The sequence below is a fragment of the Colias philodice genome, chromosome 5 (genome assembly GCF_061535455.1).
Source record: "Colias philodice isolate Cphi_HAF_F1 chromosome 5, ilColPhil1 Martin Lab GWU primary, whole genome shotgun sequence".
NCBI lineage: Eukaryota > Metazoa > Arthropoda > Insecta > Lepidoptera > Pieridae > Colias > Colias philodice.
The window spans coordinates 6337339-6363999 of NC_143090.1; the positions used below are offsets into that span (position 1 = coordinate 6337339).

At 31.3% G+C, this 26661-nt stretch overlaps 1 protein-coding gene across 5 annotated transcripts in view; it reads left to right on the plus strand.

The window, feature by feature from the left end:
* Positions 1-23209, plus strand: part of LOC149488479 (peroxidase-like) — a 51116-nt gene extending 27907 nt beyond the window's left edge. For 2 of the 5 annotated variants that reach the window (XM_089695654.1, XM_089695655.1), the window contains exons 3-15: positions 3524-3704; positions 4443-4487; positions 5397-5587; positions 6818-6994; positions 8521-8717; positions 13685-13883; positions 14657-14854; positions 15983-16133; positions 16588-16764; positions 19809-19959; positions 21971-22169; positions 22467-22575; positions 22666-23209. In XM_089695654.1, coding sequence (XP_089551780.1) covers positions 3529-3704; positions 4443-4487; positions 5397-5587; positions 6818-6994; positions 8521-8717; positions 13685-13883; positions 14657-14854; positions 15983-16133; positions 16588-16764; positions 19809-19959; positions 21971-22169; positions 22467-22575; positions 22666-22747 — 2052 coding nt within the window. In that variant the 5' untranslated portion in view covers positions 3524-3528 and the 3' untranslated portion in view covers positions 22748-23209. Of the gene's footprint in view, positions 1-3523; positions 3705-4442; positions 4488-5396; positions 5588-6817; positions 6995-8520; positions 8718-13684; positions 13884-14656; positions 14855-15982; positions 16134-16587; positions 16765-19808; positions 19960-21806; positions 21867-21970; positions 22170-22466; positions 22576-22665 lie in introns of those variants that run through there. The other 3 variants (XM_089695656.1, XM_089695657.1, XM_089695658.1) reach the window with 3 other exon arrangements.
* The last annotated feature ends 3452 nt before the right edge of the window (positions 23210-26661 follow it).

The window sequence follows — 26661 nt, forward strand, 5'->3', positions numbered from 1 at the left end:
AAACTGATTGAAATAAGATTCAAAATAACTTCATTAGTAATAAAAACCTCTGCCCTGCCATGCCATGCCGTGCCGGCAGTGGGCGCCGGCCCTTAGAGCGCCATAAAAACGTTTCTAATAAAACTGTGAATATCATAGTGTTTGATAAAACTTAACCAGCAACTCGTGTAGACTCGCCTTTTTCAAATTTAAATAGAAGATGTTTTAAATGTGTAATGCAGCAATTTATTATATAAGTTCCCTATTCAAATAAACATAGTAAAGATATTGAGTGCGTGCGCCGTGATCAATATCATTTGTCTTAAACCTTGACATCCTATTTTGTATTATCATTCTATTGGGTTTACGCAATTTTATAGGCAATTTGATTTTAATGTTCCAATATTGTAGCATTCAAAACGTAACCAAAACATTCAAATGTACTCGGAATTAGCTGGCGAGTTCTATAACTTTTAATTGGGTAATTAATTTGAGTGGAAACAAAACTCAACGGGGTCTGCAGGAGGTCATTTACATTTCAATTTTTTTATATTAGATGAGTGCAAGGACAGTGGAATCCTGTAAAATTATCGAGTCATTAATTTAGTTTTGTTTATCATTCGGACTCCACCAACTACGGTACAAGAAATATTATGTAATATTGATATGTTTACCTACTGATAATTTCTTATTTCAAAGTAGGTACCCCAGCTGTGGACTAACACACATATAGCTAAAACAAATATGTTCGATACGTTTTGTTTACATACGAAATAGAAGCTATTTAGATCAATTTGCTATTCCTGAAACCCATTGTATATTGAATGTAAATCCCGTTTACGAGAAACAAAGTTATAAGTATTTGTATATATTTAATGTAGGAATATATAAAGATTTTCGTCTAATGGTATTGGTTTTCGGGAAAATACAATAGGGGTAAAACATACACATTTACTCGGTATGTTTAAAACATGTAAACTACAAATTATATTAAACAATCTGTGCCCCGCGGTTTTAACCACAGTGCTCCGCCTATAGCCTTCCTCGATATATGGGCTATATAACATCGAATTTTTTTTTTTCAAATCGTACCAGTAGTTCCTGAGATAGGCGCGTTCAACCAAACAAACAAACTCATCATCAGCTTTATAATATAAGTATAGATAACATATGTAAACTACATTCTATACTTCAAAAACACAAGTTTGTACAACATGGTGGGAAGTAAATGGTGAATGTAATACTGCTACGTAATCATTGTTCATGTGTGATAAAATCCAATGATTACACTCACTAAAATTTTATTGGCATTGTGTTTGCGATGTTTATCGTCATACATTGAAAAATGGGTATTAATATTTGTCACAAGCACAATTTTTTTGGTTATCTGGAATTGGAAAGCAATCCTCCATAGCTTGTTTTTGTTATTTTGTGCTACATATTTGAAACGATATTTTGATCAGTAGTTTATTGTTTTCTATCGCTCTCTGAAAACTTAAGTAGAAGAATTTATTTATTTACACTGAAATACAGTTGAACATAGAGGGAACTTTACAACTACTTACAAAAAAGCATGATCACAATTTAATTGGCGGCCTCATCACTTACGTATAAGAAGTTAAAAAGAAGATATACTTGTGGTTATGCCGAGGAGAAAGATTAAAGTTTTATAGAAGGTTCATGACATTCAATCATAATAAATAAATCTGTGTATAATTTTAAGAATTTCTCATTATACTTAAGTTGATTTATAATGTACCTAAGTGTTACCTTTATGCCTTTTTCTATATTTGTGATTTAAATTGTGTATTCATTAATTCCTGTCAATGATAACACGATAAATCAAAATCGTTAGTGTTTTAATATTTAATGCGCTAAAATGTAATTAATCAATAGTAAGTAATTCATTTATCAATTCTCTTTGTTATTGCATGGTTATTAGTGATACGATTAATTGGTATAATATTTTGTTTAATACTCATTATGCTTATTTGAATGTACTTGTAATATTATTATTTAACCACAGACCACTCAACTTACCACATGGTTATTGTTTATTGCAATAAATGAATAAATTCGACCTACGGCTTAAATTGTGGCTACAATATTATTGCATTGCCTAATTATTTATATTTAATGTGTATTGCTAATAATTCTCGAGGAAAGTAAATACAAATACTAAATTAATATTTTTTTTAATGACGTAAAAAATTTAGATGTAGCAACTTGTTCTGGTCTATTCGGTCATAAAATTTTACAAAATTCATAGTTGTTATAATACCATAGCTAGCATCTTTCTACTCATGAAACAATTCTTTAAATCGTTTCAATACTTTTGATTTCAGTCGTTACAAACATATATATACATTATTATCGCACTTTACATTAATATAGTCCGTTCGCTTAAAAAAAAATAATGAAGAGACAAAATCTTTTTCCAGGGTAGATACAGAGGTGGTATTGTTCGTATTCTGAAATAAATAATGATTCCCCGAAGTATCGTTATAGGAATTTCTTTTCAAGCTGCAAATTGCAATTAAAAGATTTATTAACTTCGACGTGAACTCAAGGAAGTTATTTGTTGGTCTATATAAGCTTACAAATTTTTCAGCTTACGAACTTCGGCGGCAACCAAAATGTTTCGTTAGGAATTCTGTATGACATAAAATTGAAAACTTTCCCCGTTCTTAAAGTGAACCGAGTCATCGTTTACAAGAATATTGTGTTCCGAAATTCAATATAATGTGTGCGACTTAATTTCATATAGTTAAGTCTTATTATTTTTTTCCTGTTTTTGTTGGCGCATTATTTGAAAAGCGACGCGTGGCGGAAATTTATAAGGAAAGGATAATTTTTAAGAATTAATAAAAAATTCAGAAGGAAATTTAATTTATAATTAAATTAATTTTTAATTTAATTTCTTAACATTTTATGTTAGGTAACTTCTAAAATGTATTTTCTTATTTGATAATATTTGACGTCATAATATCAGCGAAGTAAGTGTGGTAATAGTCATTAGTGTCGTAATCACTACCTATCTACAAAATATCACGTCAGAGCTTCGTAATTTTTATTTTTTAACATCCTTAATACAAAAACTGTTGGAACTTTTAATCAACATCGTGGACGTCCTCGTTCGTAAAGAGTTTTCAAAGCAGTGTTATGTGTCACCAGGAAAAATACGTTCAAATTGTATAGAACTTTAGCAGTCCAAACAGGTACTAATAGACTACAATAAAAAGTCCACGTAGCGGGAAACTTTTAGCGCTTTTACACTCGAAGTAACTGCAACATTAATAGCGATGTCAGAATTCAGAACTGTGAAATGTAGGTTAGAACTGAAGGTGTGAAGAGGCTATTTTTGTTATGTGTGACATTGATGTTGATATTTTAGAAGAGCTTGTATATTTTAGTACAGATTGCACTACTTTCAATCGAGAACTAATCAATTATTACAGAGATGTTTCATTAGGTAGCTATTTCTTTACAAGTATAGTGTATCCACATTTGACTTTTTAATTTATAAAACTTTATTTATTTTCAGGTACTATGGCGAAAACACTGATTCTATTTTTGTCGATGTGCATCATAGTCCAAGGAGATTACGACTTATTTACGAGCCCAGCAACGACTTTCTTCCAGGGTTTAGCGGGATTTCAACTAGATAACAGAGTAACGGATCAAAATGGTGTACAGGCTGAAAGATTACCCGTTAATGGGTTTGGGTAAGGATTGGAATAAAGGTTAATTGAATGTTGAAAGTGTCCTTATATAAATCTTAGGTTAAATAAATGTTCGTAAATTAATGTTTTCTGAGTTAATCTGCACTCTTTGATATAACATATAAAAACTTTAATTTCACTTTATTTTGGCGTTCTTAAATTCCTGTCTTTTTCACTCTCACAGTTTTAAAATTACTTGTAATGTTTTAAAGTTTCTGATGTTCAATATATCTCAATCAAATGCAGGCCTTGCTTTTAACTTAAGAGAAATTTATAAGTAGGCATGCCTACTCAAACTGTAAAGTACTTACAATATACTTTTTCACAGAATTATTAGGAGCAGCATTCAATAAAATTTCAGCTTCTTTGAAAACTTTATTTTTAATATTCCCACTCCACCTCTACTCTGAAACTGCTTTGAGAAGTAAATTTCACGTGTAGAATAGTTAATTGATCCTAGAATTATAAATACAAGCTTGATAAAGTGATTTATCAATTATATCCACATTTTCATTTACAATTGAATACTTTGCGCACTGCATGTATACCTAATTGTTATTTCTTTCTTTTTCTGTATTTTTAACAATTCCTATGAAACAAATTTCAATGTAAATTAATGTATAAATATGTATTAAAAATCTTCTTGATCTAATAAAATATGTGTGTAACCCATAATATTGTGAATTACATGTTGCATGTACTAATAATAATCTATAATATGATTGCACAATTTGTTAACAGAGACGTAAAGAATGTAATACCAGACGATGCCTCCAGCTACCCCAGGTAAGAGTATAAAAAATATATTGTGCTAATATATTATAGAGTTACATTTTATGAAAAGTAATATTTATTGGTGTATTAATTGCATTTTATTATTAACTAGAACATGTTTGTTAAATATTTTCATTAAAATGCTTTTAAAAATTAGGCTTCATAACTAAATTACTACAGTATGAACCATATTGAATTTGATAGAATAAAATATATGAAAATCCGATTTCTTACGTAAGCTGCTGCGTAAACTAAAAATGACCCAGGACAATAATTATTTTAATTGCGTTAAGCTTTATAACCAAATTGATTGTGCTAATTGCCTTGCGGCCTTTCCCTACCACAACCTGGGTCAAATAGCGCCTGTAAATTATTCAATTTGCTGTTCACAACTGCTTTTACTATGGATTATATATTAGATATGCTATTACGTAACATGATAACTATAGTGTTAATTTAATTAATTAATTATTGTTAGTTCCCGGTAACGTCGTTCATCGTTTGCAATTTCCAGGATTCATTATAATAATAGTACTGCGTATGCTTTATTAAGAAAAGTGAAAAGACGCTATGCAAGTTTATTTTTTTTAGTATACTGGATAAAAGGGAATATATTCATTTAAAACGGGCAACCTGAATTTTACTACGTCATTTTCGAAATTCGCATTAACGTAGTTATTTCACTATTTGGAGCATTCTGTTATAAAACTGATTTAATTATCATCTCTTATTAATTTCTACTGCTTTCCGAATCGGTGGTAAATGTTAAAAATATGTACTTAATGACGTTTCAAAAGTGCTTCTAGAAGAAGTCTAATTGAATAAATAAATGTTTGAGTTTGAGTTTGAAATTTTGTATACACAAAACCCTTATAATCTTACTATTATTGATTTCACTTATCTTGTTTTTCATGTAAACAGGTTCAGTAACCCACCACCACCGCTCGGATCTTCACAAGACCCAGCCACTACTACATGTGGTTTAGCACCACCTTTCTGCACCAAATCCCGCTACAGATCTATCGATGGAACATGCAATAATCTACAGAAACCAAGCCTGGGAGCGCCGCAGACGCCGTATAATCGACTATTACCTTTTAATTATGGTGATGGTATGTTACCCTTATTTAGTCCAAGTTATATTATTGCCATGCTAGGACAGTCATTTGGATGCTATGATAATATCACCTACTTATTTAGAAGTGTAATTGAAGAATATCGCTTGTGGTATGTAACAAGTCGTGAATATATTTACTATTTAGAACATACAGTACAGGATAATGATGTTGTTCCATTTTAGGGTGGTCATTTCGATGCTATGATAATATCGTCTATTTGTTTAGTAGTGTTATTGAGGAATATCACCATAATATCACCTATGGTTATATAATAGCCCGTGAATATATTATTATGTAGGGCATATAGTGGTAACTATTTTGTAATTTGAGATAATAGTAATAGATTACTATTTCGTAATCTGTGGCATTAGTATAATTATTATTATTAATAATTATTATGTTGCAGAAGTGAGATATTTTAAAAAAGTATTAAAAATAAATTCCTCCGAAATTGAAATGGGGTTGGAAATGGGTTATTCAATAAAGTGAAAAAGTATGAACATTGGAAAGCGATTGATTGACATAAACGCAATTATATCAAATAAATCATCGTGCTACACAGGCAGAGTTATCTCTTTGACAGAATCGATTTTGCTGCTACCAGATTTGAACATTCAATATGATTCAATCAATTACGGAACCATTTCATATTTCACTGATCACATGTTTTTAATATTATTGACTTCCTAGAAATGTTCTCAGTTTCCATTAGCTTTCTAGATCGTCAATACTTTGTTAAGGGTCATATTATTATGTACTTTAGATAATCTCTTTGAAATTGCTTTGTCGTAAACTGATTACTAGAAAAATATACCTACTTTCTGTTATGTTTTATTTTATGAGCTGTTTATTGTAACTTCGATAGGTACCGTATCAAGTCTCAAATATTTTTTATCTTGTGTCTCAATTTATTTTAAAGTCTATTGTTTTTTTCATAAAGCGCAAAACACAGCTGAATAAATCTTTCCAGAAAACAATACCTATGTCTATTGACTTAACATTTCAAGGGTATTATGTATTACTTTTTCAAAAGAAATGGCTACATCGGCCATACCTACTACGTTATTATAATTACCTATTTTGTTTACTGACTCTTAAAATCGACTATGTAACACACATAACAACATCATGTAGAAAATGTTAATGTTAGATATTCCCATAGAATATAATATTATTATGAAGATTATAATTTACAAGAATATAATACCTTATTTGTTCCTCCAGGAATAAGTCAATTTCCGCGAGCAGTTGGCGGTGGGGTGCTACCAAACCCACGAGAGATTAGCTTAGCTGCGTTTCCAGACAAGCCTCTAGTGGATCCTGTGTGGAATCTGAACGCACAGCAATGGGGCCAAATTATCACCCACGATATGTCGCTTACAGCTGGTGTTGCTCAGAGTCGTAAGTACTAACGTATTACTAGTATTAATGGTATTACAGTATCTGTGGTATTATTTGGTCTGTGGTATTACTAAAAAAATATGTTATTTATTGGTAAAAAGGTCTATAATGATATGGGAACAGTAAGCTATGGTTTCATCTTATATATAAAAATGAATCGCAAAATGTGTTGGTAAGCGCATAACTCGAGAACGGCTGAACCGATTTCGATAATTCTTTTTTTATTATATTACTTGAAGTACGAGGATGGTTTTTATGTAGAGAAAACGTAAATATGTACCACGGGCGAAGCCGGGGCGGACCGCTAGTAATATTATATAAGTAATAATACTTTATTCGGTGTACTCATAGGATTTTATAGGATTTAGGATACAACAAAGATTGATACCTGATTAACTTTGTTTATAGAATAATAACGATTTAGTTAAAGCACTAGATTTCATGTTTAAAACTGCGGCGATAATTTGTTACTTATCAGGTGATTGGATTTACCATTTGCATGCTTTGTAACAGTAATAAAAATTTGCATATTCGACTACGCTTGCAATTAAAATTATTATACTCACAAAAATATAATATGAGGCACGAACTTTTATGGTGATTGTCTAATGAAAATTGTGCAGCAGAATGTTTACGCTACATTGCATTTTTCCAGAAAGCGGTCTTATCGCTTGCGCGGTTCACGTTGAGAATACAGAGACAATTTTGTCAGGGTATTTCTCTTTTAATTTTAAAGAGAGTAATTCTACTTACTGTTTTTTCCAGAAAATTCAACGGCCAACACTCGACGTAAATATGGTGGTTCAATATTTTAATACTTATAGAGTTTTGATTAGGGTATATTTCTAATTTAACTGACCAAACGCCTCGGCTTATGCCGAGTTATATTGGCATAAAACCAAAAAATAAATAAACAAATAAGCTAATATTACTAAGGCATAACGCAGGTTTATTGGTAAAATAATTTACAAAATCGGTCAAGCATTCTTCGAGTTAATCAATTACAAACGAACAAACAATCGTAAAATCAATATTTTTTTTCACTTTATAACAATAATTAGAGAAGATAATAAAAAAAATGTTTTTCAGGTTCTTCCTTGTATGTCGTGTACGGTAACGTATTGGTTTAGTTCCAATGTAACTTTTTAGTTTTACTTATTGAATAGACAATATACATTATACATTGTATTGATTTTAAGTCAAACGATACTTATTATTATTTATTCCCAAATAATGAACCAACTTTATTAAATGCATAAATAACGTCAGTCCAATTTATGAAATATGGCGACTGAGGCTTAAAAATATTAATACACTACGAAGTTAAAAAACCACAGTATATTTTTAGCTGCGTATTCTTGCATCGGTCTTATACAAGACAACAGACTATCGTCAATTAAACTTTTTGCTTTACAGAAAGCAAATTGCAGTGCCATTCTACTTGCACTAAGTACTAAGTGTAGTGCTACGCCGATAATCTTCAATGTAGGATTATACCATGCTTCAATCAAATCTTTTGTTTGCAGATCGCGATGCGCTCGTCTGTTGCGATGACAACGGGCAGCTTGTGGCAGATGCATTCACGAATCCTCAATGTGCACCCATATTGATACCTCCTAACGATTTCGTCCATGCTTCAGAAGGTACACAATGTATGAATTTTGTGAGAACTGGCACCACGAGAGATAGAAATTGCACGCCGCGCAACGCGCCTGCCCAACCTGTAAGTATATTATACTAGCTATCCGCCCGCGGCTTCGCCCGCTTTGTCTAAAACTTAATAAATTATATTCTAGAACCTTCCTCTCATCATTCATCATCTTTAAAAAACACCTCATCAAAATCCGCTGCGTAGTTTTAAAGATTTAAGCATACATGGGGACATAGGGACAGAAATGGAGACTTTAGCCTAGATCTTTTCTTTAAGAACCAGATTTTGACGTATTCTAAATAATGTTTTAAGCAGATAAGTACCCTTAGTTCTCAAAGATTTCTTTTGAAAGTCAGTCAGTCAGAAAAACAATGTCCTATAAAAAAGATCAATGAAATGCCTTGTCAAAGATCCCTTCAACCTTACTCAGCCTTATATCTTTTGGTCAAAGGACATTCAAATGTTTAATGTTTATTGGTGACAGTTTTTCCACTTCGTTATCCTTTTTATAAAAGATGTGTTGGAATTCGATCTTTCCTCGATTCGTCTTATGTTTTCGCTGTGAATAAAACTTGTAAGGAACTGACTCATCATGGTCGAGTTGTATGGCTTGAGAACCTTTTTCTAGTTCTTTTATTACGTCGACAACGCAATCAAGATAAGATCACTACCAGAAAAGTCAAAGGAAATTGAACGCGGAAGTCCAGAATTACCCTTTTATATATAAAATGTAATTCAATAAAACTAAATGTCTCTATTGTGCACGATATTTGAACGATTCTATTATTTTATGCGATATTTGAACACCTGAACTGTTTAGTAAATTGAATGAATTTAATAATTGGATCTAAATACATTCAAATTTCCCCTTTTTAATTTTTCACATTATTCCAATACGCATTTAAAAAAAATTGTGAATAGGTAGGTTTCAATTCAATTAGGAAAGCAAACATAGGCTGCTATCTTTCGTTTCTCACACTTGTTAGAACTACAAAAGAAACCTACAAGGATTTTCACTTCGACGGAGCTCTTAAATCTTCAAACTAATCGGCACCGACTTTCCTCGTGGCGATTATGCGAGTTGACATTTCCCCTTTCTGAAAGCACAGTATTGATGATTTAGTAATTTATTTGAATTCTTTATAAATAGAAACCTTATCCAACATAGTACACAATATATCTGACAAGATTACAAAAACCTTGCTCTTAAAAGACGTTTGGAATAAGGGTTAGAATTCAATAGACTATTGTTCTTCATTGAGTTTTGGGCACAAAAGTTGGTTCCCGGTTGAAAACCGGTGAAATTCTGTGGGTGATTTTCTGAATATAGATATCTACAATGAAAATAAGAAACAGTTTATTTATTTTAGTCTCGGTTGTAGATTATACCTACTTTGTCTTACTCCAATCTAAGCTATACAAATTGTTTTTATAATAGAGCTTGTGTTTTATATGCATTATCTATAGATACACTCACACACATATTTTATAGTTAGTTCCATTAATAAGAATTATTCAATTATTCAAAATCATACCTTTACAACGCGAATAAAAAGAAAACACAGAAACAAACACACTTTTACATTTATAATATTAATAAGGATAAGGATAGAAAGTAGGAACGTGACGAAAAAACCTCAAAGAAAAGTGGAGTCACGTCGAAAATCGCACTGTACATGTACCTTGATTTTATTAGTCCATGCATGTACTTAGCAGCCATTTCAAGATATAGTTTTTCATTGTGGTAATAGGAAACCATGTGACAGATTTATTTGGAGGAATTTTCTCTTCTATTTCTTACCCCTCGTTTTCACCAAAAAACAAGTTAAATACTAGTTTGATACTTACAAAACTTGTAGAATACTTTTCAAAACATAATTATTTGTTTTATACATGTATTGACTATTGAGACTGTCTCAAACATTCTTTCGTTCACACTTTGTAGCCAACAAGTGTTTATACAAGTATAAAACACATTTGCGTTTACACTGAAGTCTGTGACATGTTAGAACTTGTCTGATCCATTGATAGCGTTCTCACCTACAAAATACAGTCGTGGTTTAGATAAGTATTGTTTATTTTATTGCAATTTCTGTATAATACTAGTAACAAACAAGTTTTAAACTTTATCCATGTTTGTTGGATAAAGTTTTCAACATACATACATCTCACAAAAGTTTTTTTTATTAATAGAAATTATAAAAGTAGGTACGACTGAATTTGTCTCGAATTCTACAAGTATTGCTACAACATGGCTACAACAAAAACAAGAGATCATAAACATGTAGGCAACTAGAAGTTTTCAACCAACAAGTTTCATATAAGCTGTTATCCTACATGTATCAAATTTTGTATACAACATGTTTTACACATGTCTATGAGAAACGAAAACATTGCATCAAATTTGTAAAATACTTGTATTATACTTTGGTGAAAACGAGGGGTTAGAGCTACATTTTAATATTTTTTAAGCTATTGCATAGCTTTTATCGCGGGCCTTGAGCGCGGGGACCGAATCGAGAAATTCCGTAACGAAAAAACCTCACGCTCCCCACTCCGACGGGCACGGAGGTGTGGCTTGAAGGCATTGCATGCAATAGCTTTACCGCGGCAGAACCCGAGTGCCACACGTCTTTTTTTATGTTTTAATGAAGAACCATTTTTTATCATATTATTATGACAGTATTTAAGCTGCTCAATCCTGGAAAAATACGGAACATGTTGATGTGATCATATTTAAAACCAGAAACTCTGTATTCAATTGAAAAACATTGAAACAAAAGAAATTACGTGACTTAACGTTTAAAAGCCATCGCAAACATTTACGGCTTACTTTGTTCCATCACAATGGTTTGTTTATTTATTATAATTTTATTCGAAAGTTTTTTCTTAGTAAAAAGCCGAATATTTAGATGTTATATTTTTTTCAAATCCGTTCAATTGAAATTAACAGTTTCTTTACCTACCCAAGATTTTTGCTAAAAATAACGATGACTAGGGAAAAGTGAAAGGGTAAAAAATTACAGTTCATACATTATTCATTATTACAAAAAATATTTCAAGCTATATTGCACGCCTCATAAGCGAAGCGTTGAGGTGGTATGGGTACTACTGTCACTTCGCGCAAAACATCTGATTTTTCAAACTTAAAATGTCTTTATGTATCATACATTGCACTTGTAAGATAATACATACACACACATATTAAGAAAAAACACTATTTTTAACGTTCATGATATTTTTGATGTCATTTTTGTTATTTAAACTAGTAAAAATAATTTGGAAAATCCAAAAGTGCACGCCTCATAATTTTTTTTTTAATAAATATTTATTAATTATTATTTTTGTTTATTTAATAACAATTAAACCACATCGAATCAGACCCTGAAAAATGAAAGGGTTCTATTCCTGAGCATACTCAAGCGTAAGAGAAAAAAAAAGACTCGATTAGTAAAGTACTTCGGTCGCTATCGTGTTAACAAGAAAAAGGATCCGCACATACAGACACACGGACGTCCAAGACAGAACTTTTTTAAACTGTTTTTTAACTAGTTTAAATAACAAAAATGACATCAAAAATATCATGAACGTTAAAAATAGTGTTTTTTCTTAATATGTGTGTGTATGTATTATCTTACAAGTGCAATGTATGATACATAAAGACATTTTAAGTTTGAAAAATCAGATGTTTTGCGCGAAGTGACAGTAGTACCCACCTCAACGCTTCGCTTATGAGGCGTGCAAAACAGTTTAAAAAAGTTCTGTCTTGGACGTCCGTGTGTCTGTATGTGCGGATCCTTTTTCTTGTTAACACGATAGCGACCGAAATACTTTACTAATCGAGTCTTTTTTTTTCTCTTACGCTTGAGTATGCTCAGGAATAGAACCCTTTCATTTTTCAGGGTCTGATTCGATGTGGTTTAATTGTTATTAAATAAACAAAAATAATAATTAATAAATATTTATTAAAAAAAAATTATGAGGCGTGCACTTTTGGATTTTCCAAATTATTTTATATTGCTACTGTTGACCTTTAATTACTATATATATTTTAAAGAAAGTTTTATCTACTTTATGATTATAGTTATGTGTAACAGTGTATTTATTACTCTCACTAAAACGGATGCTATACGTTGCTATGGGTTACAAATGGGATACGTCGGAATTCCTTTATGGAAAGTAGCTACTATGTAATAGATACAGTCTAAAGGGTATTGGAGTAATTCCGTTGCGGAATCTGCTTCAAATTCGGGATTAACATACAAACTACGGGGATAAAGTCATACAATGCAGAGTGATGTTTGCTTAGATTGTGTCTTCGAGCTATGTTACAGTATAATGTCAATTGATCGATTATTCACACATAGTTTGATTTTCAATTTTATAGCAATATGGGAATGTTTCATTTACTATTTATTTATTTATGCCAAATTTATGCTTTATTTTATTAGTATTATATTGTGTTCGTATTGAATGTAATTTAAGTCTTATCTTACGTAGAAAAAATCGTATTTAAATAAAATATGACCTTACTTGGAAAGTTGGATACCGTGTATATCACCCACATGATATCACTATAAGTGTTATGTATAAAAATATTTTTTGTTATTTACCAATATCAAAAGTTGTATCTTAAAGATATGTCATAATAGGAGGTCCACGCGGTTTGACCCGCGGACGAACTCGCAAAATCAAATATTTCTATAGCTCATGTGTTATTCTGATTAATCTATACTTATATTATAAAGCTGAAGAGTTTGTTTGTTTGTTTGAACGCGCTAATCTCAGGAACTACTGGTCCGATTTTAAAAATTCTTTCAGTGTTAGATAGCCAGCCCTATTATCGAGTAAGGCTATAGGCTATATAATATCATCACGCTAAGACAAACAGGAGTGGAGCACTGCGGGTAAAACCGCAGGGCACAGCTAGCTTTCTTGAAAGAATAACAAACGAAATTAAATGTATCCTCACATATTTCCAATTTACAATAGGTAGGTACCTATTAATATAGGTATAACTTTTATTTAATTTTTTTCAGATATCCACAGTAACTGCGTACATGGATCTCTCCCTGGTGTATGGCAATAGTGAGGGCCAAGCTCGTCCAATCCGTGCCTTCCAGGGCGGGCGGTTGATCACTGTGCTACGAAATGGCCGTGAATGGCCCCCACAGGACCCCAACGTTACGCAGACTTGCGAGAGTGCGCAAAGTATCAACGAACCCTGTTATTTAACAGGTGAGAAATAAAAAAAAAAGAAAAAATGAAAAGAAAAAATATCTGTGAATGTTCTTGTAATATAGCTTCTTATTCGATCGCGCATTAAAATGTCTTAGAACTTCCTAGACCGATAGAGCCAGGATAGAGCTATGAAAAATTAGAAAAACCTTCTATCAATTAATTATCGTGTTGTGAATGTAATTGGTTTTCCCGTAGATCTCATAGATAATAATTAGCAATATAACACTGTATGAATGAAAGAATTTCCAAAGTAGAATTTAATTTTTAACACTTTCGCATCTTTGTAACTCGCGCATACAAAATAATCCAATAGATCAATAAAGCTTTTGCATTTTATTAAGTTATATAACAAACAAAAGATTTTTATGACGAAAGTTTATATAGACAGACTTGCTACCTTTTCTTCCGATTGTATTCACCTGCCAAGAAAACTTGTCGAGTTTTAAATATAAGAATGGCATCGGGCTATAAAATTCTCATAAAATGTAGGTACTAGTTTTTATGAGAATATTGTACATTTTATGAGAATTTTGTTCAGTAGTTTATAAATATTTAAGACTTATTATCCTACTGAATACATATTTTCAATACAATTTAATAAAAAAAAAATACACGATCTTTACAAATATAAATAAAAAAGAGGCGTTCCATGTAAGGCTTGAAGTGCAAGCGAGATCGCGAAACGAGCGACAAAGAAGCACAATCGGACGTTGTCACGTTCAACTATCGTCAGTAAACCGACTTTACAGACAACCAATTTTTTTTATCAGGTGACGTGAGAGTAAACCAAAACCCTCAACTAACAATTCTTCAAATAATATTACTGCGTGAACACAACCGTATCGCGGACGCACTAGCGGCCATGAACCCGTGGTGGAGCGACGAGACGGTATTCCAAGAAGCCAGGAGAATCCACATCGCGGAAATACAACATATCAACTATTATGAATATCTGCCTATTTTCCTTGGTAAGTCTAAATTTTTTAAGTAAACTGCTTTTATAGGAACATTAATCAAACAATATATCGACTAACTTTTGCCATTAAAAAACGAAGTCTAGTAAAATGGGCCATTAAAATGAATGATGTAAGTATTTTGATTAGTAACAGTTAATATTCTTAGCAATTTCAAAATCCATACGTGTCTATGTGAAAAAGGTTGTTTGCCTATCATAGCGCTCCTTTGCATCAATCATTCTAAAGTAAATACGAAGGGATCCATCCATACGAAATCTCTTGTTTACTCAAAAGACTGTATTTTTATAAAAAAGTTTGCGAATTGTTTCAAGAATCCCAATTAAGTTTGTTTATCGACCTTCTTTGTTCGTAGAAGATTTTTTTCGGCTGAGTGCTTTAAATTCTAAGTATTTTATTTAATGAAGAAGAAAACTATAAATTTATTAGAATTTTTCACATTAGCCACTCTTCCACAACCATTGGTTAAATACAGCATTGAAGGGGATTAATTGAATTCTTCGATCCATTCTTGACTTTCTTGTATTTTATTTAAACACCCTAAAATTGAATAAAGGGTTACTTTTATAAAAATTTTGAAAGATTAATTTATTGAGAATGTAATTGAAGTAGGTAGTTAATTTTATTACCATTCTAATATTAAACAATTTATGAATAAATTCGTGCGACAGTTATATAAAAAATATTTATCTCTGTATTATATATTTTTTAATACAGAGTACATTATATTTTCTTTCAATTCGGAATAAAAAATAAACGATATGCAAAAGATCGAAAACAAGTAAATAATATGTAGTTATACAAAACTATTGATTGAACAAGAACCTCATATTACTATAACCAACCTATAACATAGCTTTTTTTTTCAAAATATATGACACTAGCTTTCGCCCACGACTTTGTACGTGCATCCTCGTTTTTCCCCGTTCCCGCAAGAATTTCGGGAAATCCTTTCTTAGCAGATGCCTACGTCCTAACATCTACCTGCATGCCAAATTTCAGCCCGATACGTCTAGTGGTTTGGGCTGTGCGTTGATAGATCACTATATCAGTCACCTTTGAGTTTTATTTATATAGATTAAAGCAAAAACCATCAATTTTTAACATAAACTGTTTTTCCAGGTTATGAAAACATGGTGAAAAACCACTTGATATACCCGGGAGCACACGACTACGTGAGCGACTACAGCCCGCGCGTCGACCCGTCCGTACTCGACGAGCACGCGACGGCTGCGTTCAGACATTTCCACACATTAATCAGAGGATTTTTACAGTATGTATTTGCAGATGTTTTGCAGTTTTTAAGCTATTGCATAGCTTCTTGTTGTATCTTGGTTTGTTATGTTCAAAGCTAAGTATGTTTGCAGTTTTTGTAGTATGTATCTTGTTTTAATATAATGTACCAAGTAAATGTGAATGGTATTTTATAATTATAGCTGTTATAGATATAAACACAATAAATTTGGATTTCGCACTAAGTTTGGTTGAATCACACGAACCTTTGAAGAAGTTTTGCAGTTATTGCTAAATATTTTCGAAATTTTTGATTAGATCAGTGAATTGTTACGCAACTTCAAATTCAACTATCTCTGCAATAAATTGTCAGTATTCGGCAATTTAAGTAACGTAGATTCATAATAATCATTCAACAATATAGACAATTAAAAATCTTTTTCTACCTACCCACATCCATAAAAAATCAAACATTCCCTATATTTTTTTTCCAGCCTAGTAACAGAAAACAGGCAGTTAGCCGGCTACGCTCGTATCAGTGACTGGTTCAACAGGCCTCTGTTATTGGAAGTGGACGATATCTTTGACAAGTTGACGAGAGGCCTGACAACCCAACCGCAGTCATATAGCGATCAATTTTGGGATAGCGAAATGACGCAGTATTTATTCCGGTAAGTTATAAAAAGTATTGGAAACTTTTCGATTTGAATGGAAAGATAGGAGATACAGTATTTGGTTCTAAAATTGGAATGGTAAAGACACGCGTAAGTAAATAAAGTATAAAAATAAGTCGCTATACTCATTCAAGTGTGGGTAACGTGTTGTTTATAATTAATTAATTGTAATTAAATCCTAAGTCGATGTTTGCGTTATTCTGTATTTCTATTTTTAGATAAGCTTTTTTCCAAATCCAGAAGTAGAAATTGCAAAAAAAATCTTCCATTACCAATCTTATTGCTCATAGCTACTTAAAGCTAAGTAGACGCAATTTAATTTGGTGACAGACGTTTGTCGGCGACGTTTGTAGAATAGCCCTCATGAATTTTATGGAGATTTCTGTAAATCAGATACAACTGTCCACCATTTTACAGACTTTAACTCCGATTCTCTTAGAAATGACAGATTATAATATATACCCAATATAAGCTTCTTGTATACGTGAAGACAGTTCACAGGGTAAGTATACATTATATGTACCTAATAAGGTCTCGAATAGCCCTAAAGTATTAGATTTCACTTCTTATGTTCTGTTGTCTGTGTTTTTAATATCTGTTTATTATTACTTAATTGTGGAGAAATTTATACTAATACTAGCGGTCCGCCCCGGCTTTGCCCGTGGTACATATGAAAAATAGATGTTGGCCTATTCTCAGACTTACCCGATATGCACAGAAAATTTCATGAGAATCGGTCCACCCGTTTCGGAGGAGTATGCAGACTAACATTGTGACACGAGAATTTTATATATATAGAAGATTATAAATATCATCAAGATTTATATGGTAATGAGGCGGTTAATTATAAAATTTCTATAAGGGTTTCCTTGCTGCGTTGAGAAGGGTCGTCAAGTGTCATTTGTCAACTTTTTAGCTAGCTCAAACTCAACATCGTTATTATACATTTGATACTAGAATATTAATACGTAGTTCAAACTTTATAATGAGGAAAATTTTAACATCATTGCTGAGTATTATAACTAATTAACTCCCTGTATTTATAAAGTTATATCGTACTAAAATAAAAGCCATAAAATATAACACCTACATATTAATGGATTGAGATTTTTTTATTTTGACAAAACAACTATTTATATCGCTCATCGATGCGTCCATTAAATGTTTATTTATTTCACAAACGGAACAAAAACAATTAGCACCTTCAATTTGATTTTCAGTGAACTCATTTCGTCAGAGTAACACATTTAATATTTAAGGGCATGTCCTAAATGCTCTATCTTATATATTTTAAATAGTACCGACAATACACGCATAGAAGTGATTCACAGTTATTTTTCGTAAAATATTAAAGTTATTTCACAGCTTTTTCTTAACAAGAACTTTCACACTTTTGAAATACCTTCTTATAATTTTTAGGAATACTTAAATTACAAATTTTTGATATAGGCGGTGAGAAAACTTATATTCTTCTCAAAAATTCTTATTCCAATGGTTCATAACCTTTGTAACATACTTTTATTAAATAAATAAATAGTAAAATTATGAATAAGTAAATGTACATAATATGTTTACTTAGCAGTTATTTTTATGGGGGTCTCGAAAAATCTAATTTACAGGGGAATGGAAAGAAACAGATGTCGCATATTTGAAGTTTGGAAACTTGAGTTTGGAGAATTTCTGACGACGCAAATATTTCTGATCTACATAATATGTATTATATCAGATATAGTTTTAATTCTGAAAGTCAGCAAAAGGTTTTATGTATCGATTGGTTCGGAATTCAGCCGTATTGGGACCGGTTTGATTAGCCCGGAGCTTAATATTCTTTCAAGCCGAAACCATTATTATAGACTGTACCTATCTATTCTTCGACGACGTACAAAAATGACTTTATATTGTGACTTTTTATTTGCGTAGTAACTAGTAATTTGGTAGTAATCAACGAACATTACAGGCCTGTATCAACAATGTTTTTTATTTATCTGTGGTTTTAGCCTGAGGTATAAAAGTACTATATTATTATTATTTTTTAAATAAATTAATGTTTCAAATTCTTAGCATACCTAGTTACCAATGTTTAAAAATTTACAAATATTTTTTCTTGAAACAATAATCATTTCCCAGTGCGTATTTTCCAAATTCACATAATTTTATAATACTTACACTATATTATTGTACCGATACACATTTTCTAATACGTATCAGTAATGTGATTCGATACATATTATCGTATCAGATACTTGCGAAGTTTGAGAGTGAATATACGAAACCAACAAAGGAACTTTCATAAACACAAATTGCCCAAGTTCAGCATTAAAGATATTATTTAATATAACATATTGAGCTTACAAACTCCATGCCCGCAAAGAAGCTTCAAGTGATTGCAATATCTATGAAGTTTCGAATAACACACATAAACTTTGGGTTAATGCTATTGGAGTTTTAAAGCTAAGATTGAAATCAAATTTTAAGTCTATTAAAGATTTGATAATAAAAGTTCTGCAACTAGTACACTGTTTAATTTACCATTTGTTTCGTATCACTGTAAATAACGTTAATGTTTTTATTGAATTGTTGATAAATCGATGTATGAAAAAAGTTGGAAGTGTCGAATATTAGTATCTACTTTTAGTCAGCTATGATGTCATTTATAAAACTCAAACTCAAACTCAAACATTTATTTATTCAATTAGACTTCTTCGAGAAGCACTTTTGAAACGTCAATACATATTTTTAACATTTACCACCGATTCGGAAAGCAGTATCTATGGAGAAGAACCGGCAAGAAACTCCATAGTTGCTCTCTAAATCATTTCAGTATTACAATTTAATTTTACAAAATATGTAACTGTATATTATTATACCTAATAATATGCCAAAGTCCTGTGGTTTTTACGCAACAACCCTCCATGGGTTTTTACCTTCCATACAACATTTAGATACGATCGTTTAATCGACTGAGTTACCAAAGACATAGACGTCAGCTTCTAAAGATGGTCAGTGACAAATATTCAACAATTTTCTCATTGTTTCTATAGACGAAACAAGACATACGGGGGTGACCTTCGAGCGACAGATATCCAACGTGGTCGTGATCATGGGCTGGCCAACTACATCGACACCAGGGCCGCTTGTGGACTACCTGTTCCTAGGACCTTCAAGGATATGACCGACTTTATAGCGAAACCTGTAAGCTTTTAATTATTGATTTAAATCGTATAGATGTCGTGGCCATATCGTAGATTTTGCTCATTTCATGAAATGGCCAATTTATGGCCAATTTATAGGCCAAATGTCGATGACCAAATCGTGAAACGTTGACGATTTAACGATCTGATCAAACTATGTTGGCCATTTCATGAAATGAGCAAGTGTACGATATGGCCACGACATATATCTATATATGATATCTTATTGACTTATTTTGGTTGGTAAAATAATTGAAGAATCTACTCCATTTTTTTGAATTGCATTATAAATATTATTCTAGTTATATTTTTTGTGTTTGTATACTGATGTATTTTACAACTGTCAATTTATTTCTTCCCTAACATGTTCCTATTTTTGTATATAATGCACCAAATAACTTTATTATTATAATGTTAGTTGGAGACAGATTTAAATTTCCGCAGTGAACAGAATATTTTTCAGTAAATCCAACATTCCGTATATAAGTTAAGAGCCAAAGTGGAAGATATTCTCGACAGTCTCTCATGAGACACGTTTTCTGATTCTTAAGAACTTCATAAGTATTATACTAGAGTTCTTAGCTGAGACTCCGTTGGTGTTAAAATTATACAAATGCGTTGTACAATTCTATAAGTATTATCTTAAATAAAATATTATATATTTTTATAACACAGAACAAATACAAAGACAACAGAGGTGGAAAAGGGTAATCGGAAACAATAACAAAAACAAAACACCACGCTTTCGCGAATTCTAATAAAGCGTATTGTGATAAAAGATTTGACTAATAAAGAGAGAGCAGGCCGGTAGCGATACACAATTTATACATTTATTTAATTAAATTTTGATCATTTCAGATCTGTTTCTTTAATGGACATTAAAATTTGTAGTTATAAAGCGTCTGTAATTGAGTACTTAATGTCAATAATTATCTCCAGGAATAAAAATTACTATACGATTACTAATACATTATATTTAAACATGAAATAACACGAAAAGTTTATTATGTATAAAATCAAAATGCAGACAGCGTCCCGGTTATCTTCATCGCTCGAAACAAAAGCAGGCATTGTTACTGTCTCACAGACCAATAAATAATACTGCTTGTTTTAGCAAAGAAAGCGCAGTTTATCAATGCTTATAAATTCTCACAGACTGGAGTGTCAGTGGTAAATCCAATGTTGAAAGATACTATTTCTATTTTCGTTAAAGACAAAGCGCCTGATGCCGAGGCACATACTAATAGATGGCTACGGAAACACTTAGAATTCGAACGCCGAATGAATATATGCTCTTTGCTCGATTGCTCATTGAAACAAGTTTCAGGATATTTATTTTCATTACACGTACTGAGTACCAAATTTCTTAAACGTTTTCAATTCCTCACGCTATTTTACTCGGGATTGCAATGAAATAACAAGGAAAGTTTCTCGCCGGAAAGTTGAGTTAAACATTTGAAATTTGTGTTATTTTGTGTTTATTTAACTGAAGAATTAATTTATGCTTGGTGCTTGTTTGGAATTACTCGATTTATAAAATATACGTATGAATAGAGTACATCGTTTGTTTTGGTTGATTTTGTTTGTGTGAAGTCAGGACGAAAAATTTCCTTGATCATTACTCATATTCTATCCCATTAATAACGAAATTAATGTCAATATTATCCAATAAATCACCTTAGTGATATACAAGTCACGTAGCTTCGTATCCTCAAACAAAGTTTTACACATTTGTTCCACAGGTACATCATATATATGATGATACATTTGAGTGTATGCGGGTTCCTTATCTAATCTTCAGTCACCAGGAATCTATGAAAGTTGTTCAATACTTTGACTTTTTCACAGAACGTAGATATTTTAGACAGCAATCTGTATAGTTGTCAAGCGTAGAGTGAACAGGTACCTTCTAGGGAAGCGCGTTCCATCTTAGACCACATCACATCAGGTGAGATTGTGGTCCAACCTATCAACAATAAAAAAAGGTGTTCAATACTTTGACTTTTTCACAGAACGTAGATATTTTAGAGGTCTTGTACAAAGATGTGAGGGACGTGGAAGTGGTAGTCGCGGGGTCTTTAGAGGAGAATGTACCGGGAACTCAAGTCGGTCCCACATTCCTGTGCATCCTGACGGAACAGTTCTTCAGGACGAGGGTCGGGGACAGATACTTCTATGAAAATGGCGATCCAGAAACTGCTTTTACTTTAAGTAAGGATGAATTCAAGAATACTGAAATTATTTTGAGTATGATCAGTTCCAAGAACGAATAACATAAAAATTAAAAAGTAATTAAACTATACTTATTATTCGTTTAGGTATATCATAAAATTTTGGCAATATATTGCATACCTACATCATTTTCACAGCAGATCTGTAAAGTAATAGTAATGGATTTATAAGTGAAAGAATCTCATAAATTGAGTAACTCTTCTAGTTGGTTCTTTATTCAATATAGAGACAATACATATTATTCAACATAGACTATACATTGAAACTTTTCAATAGGTCAACTGAACGCCATACGTCAAGGAGCATCCATGGCCCGTATTCTGTGCGACAACGCCGATAACATCCATTACATGCAGCCGAAAGCCTTCCAGCTCGTCTCAGCCGGGTAATTTCATTGTTTTCTTTAAAAAATAACAATTCTATCTCTTCTTAGGAATGTAATTACTATTTTATAAAATACAATTTACTCTTTCAGAAATAAGCCTGTTCCTTGTAACCGTTTGCCGGTCATTGATCTGAGTTTATGGCAAGATGGCAGAGGAAGCTATGGAAGATAATAATCAAGCGATGTTAATTTAGTTTCTAATTTAAGGTTACTTGTATAAAACTGTCCGCTAGAAAGTAAAAGTAGTAAAATAAAGAACAATTTTATGTCTACTATATTTCCAATTCCAACGTTCAAATGCTCGTTTATTTCACAGTAATATAAAACATTTTATGTAAGTAGTAATTATTATTTTTTAATTTTTATTACTACATTTAATGTTTCTTCATTAATTGTATATGTTAATTAAAAATAATTAGGATGTTGTAAATATTTTTATTAAATTTTTAAATACTTACCTACATTGAAAGTGTCAGTGGACAGAAGATAATGTATTTATTATAATTACAAAGACTATCACAATAAAGTATATAATTATTCAGTAAGTAGTATTCAAAATTACATTTAGGAGTAACTAAAATATTATGAAACTATGACGTCCCTTGGATAATTATATATATATATGTATATAATTATAATTACAAAGACTATATAATTACAAATGTAATTTTGAATAAAGAAATTATCTTATGAAATAATTATAATGTACTGTGTGTTATTATAATGTAGACCGTACCATAATTTTACATTGTAAATAAATGTTTTATGAAATACGATTTTTTATTTCTCCAATAAATACACTACTTCGATACAAATAACTTGATTGAAGAACGTGTCTCCATTGCGATCGCGTCACGTTCCTAAATGCTATTGATCCTTGCCTTAGAATCATTTGCTCGAGGGACAAAGGTGATTGATTAACTTTGTGTCCGTTTCGAACCCAATTTTACTACGATTTCCTTGACTTAAATTCCTTGCGCTGCGTAATAAGCAAGAAATAAATGTCATTATTACGAATTCCTTTAACTGGCTTACATTTTATTAATTCTTTGACTATCTCAATATCTAATTATTATTAAAAGAATTCCCTTTTCAATCGACTTCAAAAAAGGGAGAGAGTGGTTCGCAATTGGATCTGTTATATTTTAAGGGTATGTTACCTCCAAACATTTGACTGGCTAAAACGATTTTTATTCATTTAAATTTTGTCTAGCTCTGACAATTAGAAAGCGGCTTAATCGTGTGTTAAAAATTAAATAAAAAAATATTCTTATTGTAACCAAGAATTCCTTGTATAGTATACACTATACAAGGAATTCTTTGAAGATACGTTCACCAAAGCCACAGTAATTTTACTGTGGCTTTGGTGGTCGTTTCTTCAATTACTTCTATTTGTCTTTAAGAGACCGACAGGAAAACTATTACAACCATTTACAAGTAAGAGCATTTAATTTAAAATACATGTTAATTTAAGTAAATTATGATAATAAACAAAAATGCATTAGTAAATAATTGTTCATTTTCAAACACACTTATCTGTACATTTCGAAATTTATTATAGGGAAAATTTAGCAAAACAATGTTTACTTTTAGTAAGGTCAATTTAATAAACTACTCTTCTTGTTTACAAATGAAATATCACAAAGTAAATTTTTATTCATATACCTGACTTTGATTGTTTTCCTTTTGAAATCAATTTCAATACTATGATAATATACAGTTTTTTTCATCCTCATGCTGAAAGCAAAGTGTTCTAAACTACACTGAGCGATTTTTTATTAAAACAAGAATATTTCGTACTTCTGCTATGCTATGAACCGACACCGTTTCATTAATTTAAACACACATACAATATACGTGAGCACAAAGCAAACGATAAATAATATCATTTCAAGTGTAAATGAATGCTAAATTGAACATTTAAATAAAACCCGGCTAGCATGTAATTGCGTAGCATTTGGGATAGTTTATTAGCTTTTTATTACCCTATTAAGTGTGTAGAGGAAATATCTTCTGTGTATTTCTAAATTATCATGTTGTTCGTAAATAAATCTAGCTCATACTTATTCTTCAAGTTAAATTTAATTATAATTTTATTTAATCTGGCTTCAATAGAATCTAAAGGTGTGAAAATTGAATTAGATTCCCAAGATCTATTGAAGATAATCAGAGGGTTATTTGAGATAAAGGAATTTTCTCAAAATTATCCAGCACACAGAAGTGACAGTAGTTTTAGATATCGCAATCCTTATCACCCTGAAGATGGCACTGTTGATGAATTACAAAAATCTTCCAATAAGAAATCGCAAATGCAAAACGTTACTTATAAACTGATTAAAAAAGAGGATAATTATCTTGAACAAAAAATTGAAGAAGACAATAATAAGTTCCTTAAAAATGCCAACAAAATAAGTGACGATGAACTCAGTGATGAAAATAGCATAGAAAATGACTATAAGAAGATACATAAACTTAATCCTTTATTGACGAAAGAAACAAAGTCTACAATTACTAACCAAAAAATACCAGATCTGACAAAAATGAACCACGATCGAAAAAACTTCACACCGTATCAAATACGCTTCGATTTTAAAAGGAGAAATTAAATTAGTCAGTTCAAATTGATGATTCTATTAATCAAAGGGTTTTTATTTATTAGTAAAATTCCATTGTTCAAAGAAAATCACAATCATTAATTTTACGAATAAAAACTATGATAGCGCGACGGCACAACAAAGGCTGTGTAAATGACCGAGTACTTAGCTTTAAAAATATGAGAGCCAATTAAAACAGAAATAAAATAAAATAGTACGACTTAATGATAATGAACATGACATTGTGATGAAATATTGTCGCAAAAGGTAACCTTAAATGTTTTTGTTAATCTAAAAACCAATACCATTGTTGAGAATTCTTAATTAAATAAAGAACACCATTATAAATTAAAATTCAAATTCAAATCATTTATTGCATACCAATACATTTATACATACATATTAGCAATCTTATACAGATATTGCAATACAATAGGTCATATTATATTAAAGTTAAGTTTTCTGTTAATTCAATACTAATACATAATATAAAGATTTGCAGTTTGCACCTACGCGCACTTAATAATTAGACAATATAAAAAGAACGAAATTAAAATCTTAAGACATGCGCATACTATAAGACGACAAAACAATATTATACATTTATTCTATTATTTTTAAAAACTCTAGGAATGAAGCTTGACTACATAGTATAAAACAAAGTCGCCTTCTATGTACCTATGTATGCCCAACTCTTTAGAGCCACGCAACGGACTTCGATGCGATTTCCTAATAGATAGAGTGATTGATTCAGTAGGTTTAGATAGTTAGGTAAGTATAATTTATTTTTGTTAGTTTCAGTTACATATAATAATTTGAGATAGGAAGAACTTAACAACACGAAAATTCAAGTTTGGCGTAGTTTAGCTTCGAAATATTCATTTATTGAATAAAAGCATTTTTGGATTAAAAGGAGCTTTAGTTGTTTGTTAAAAGAATAAATAGTTTTTTGGTTTTTAATTTGGTCAGGAAGTTTGTTATAAATTTTTATAGCCATGTGATAGGGGCTTTGATTTAACATTTTGATTCTTGAGAATGGTAGGTGTAATCTATTTTTAAAGCGCGTATTTACTTCGTGGTGATCCTCGACTCGTGAAAATGTATTAATATTTTTATAGACAAATGTGCAAATTTCATGTATATATATCGATGGTAATGTTAATATGTTATATTTTCTAAAGTGTGGTTTACAACTTTCTGTGTTTTTTATTTGAGCTAAGATTCTCACGCACTTCTTCTGCATTTTAAATACATCATTAGCATCGACGCTGTTTCCCCATAACATCACACCATATCTTAGCCATGAGTAAGCGTACCCGTAATATGCAGATAAAGCGGTGTGTATATTTGTGCTATGTTTTATCTGGAATAGGGCATAGGTAAATTTCGACAACTTAGATTTTAAATATTCAATATGTGTTTTCCAATTTATATGTGTATCTATGTTTATGCCAAGCAAGTTAAACGTGTCTACTTCTTCTAATGGTGTATT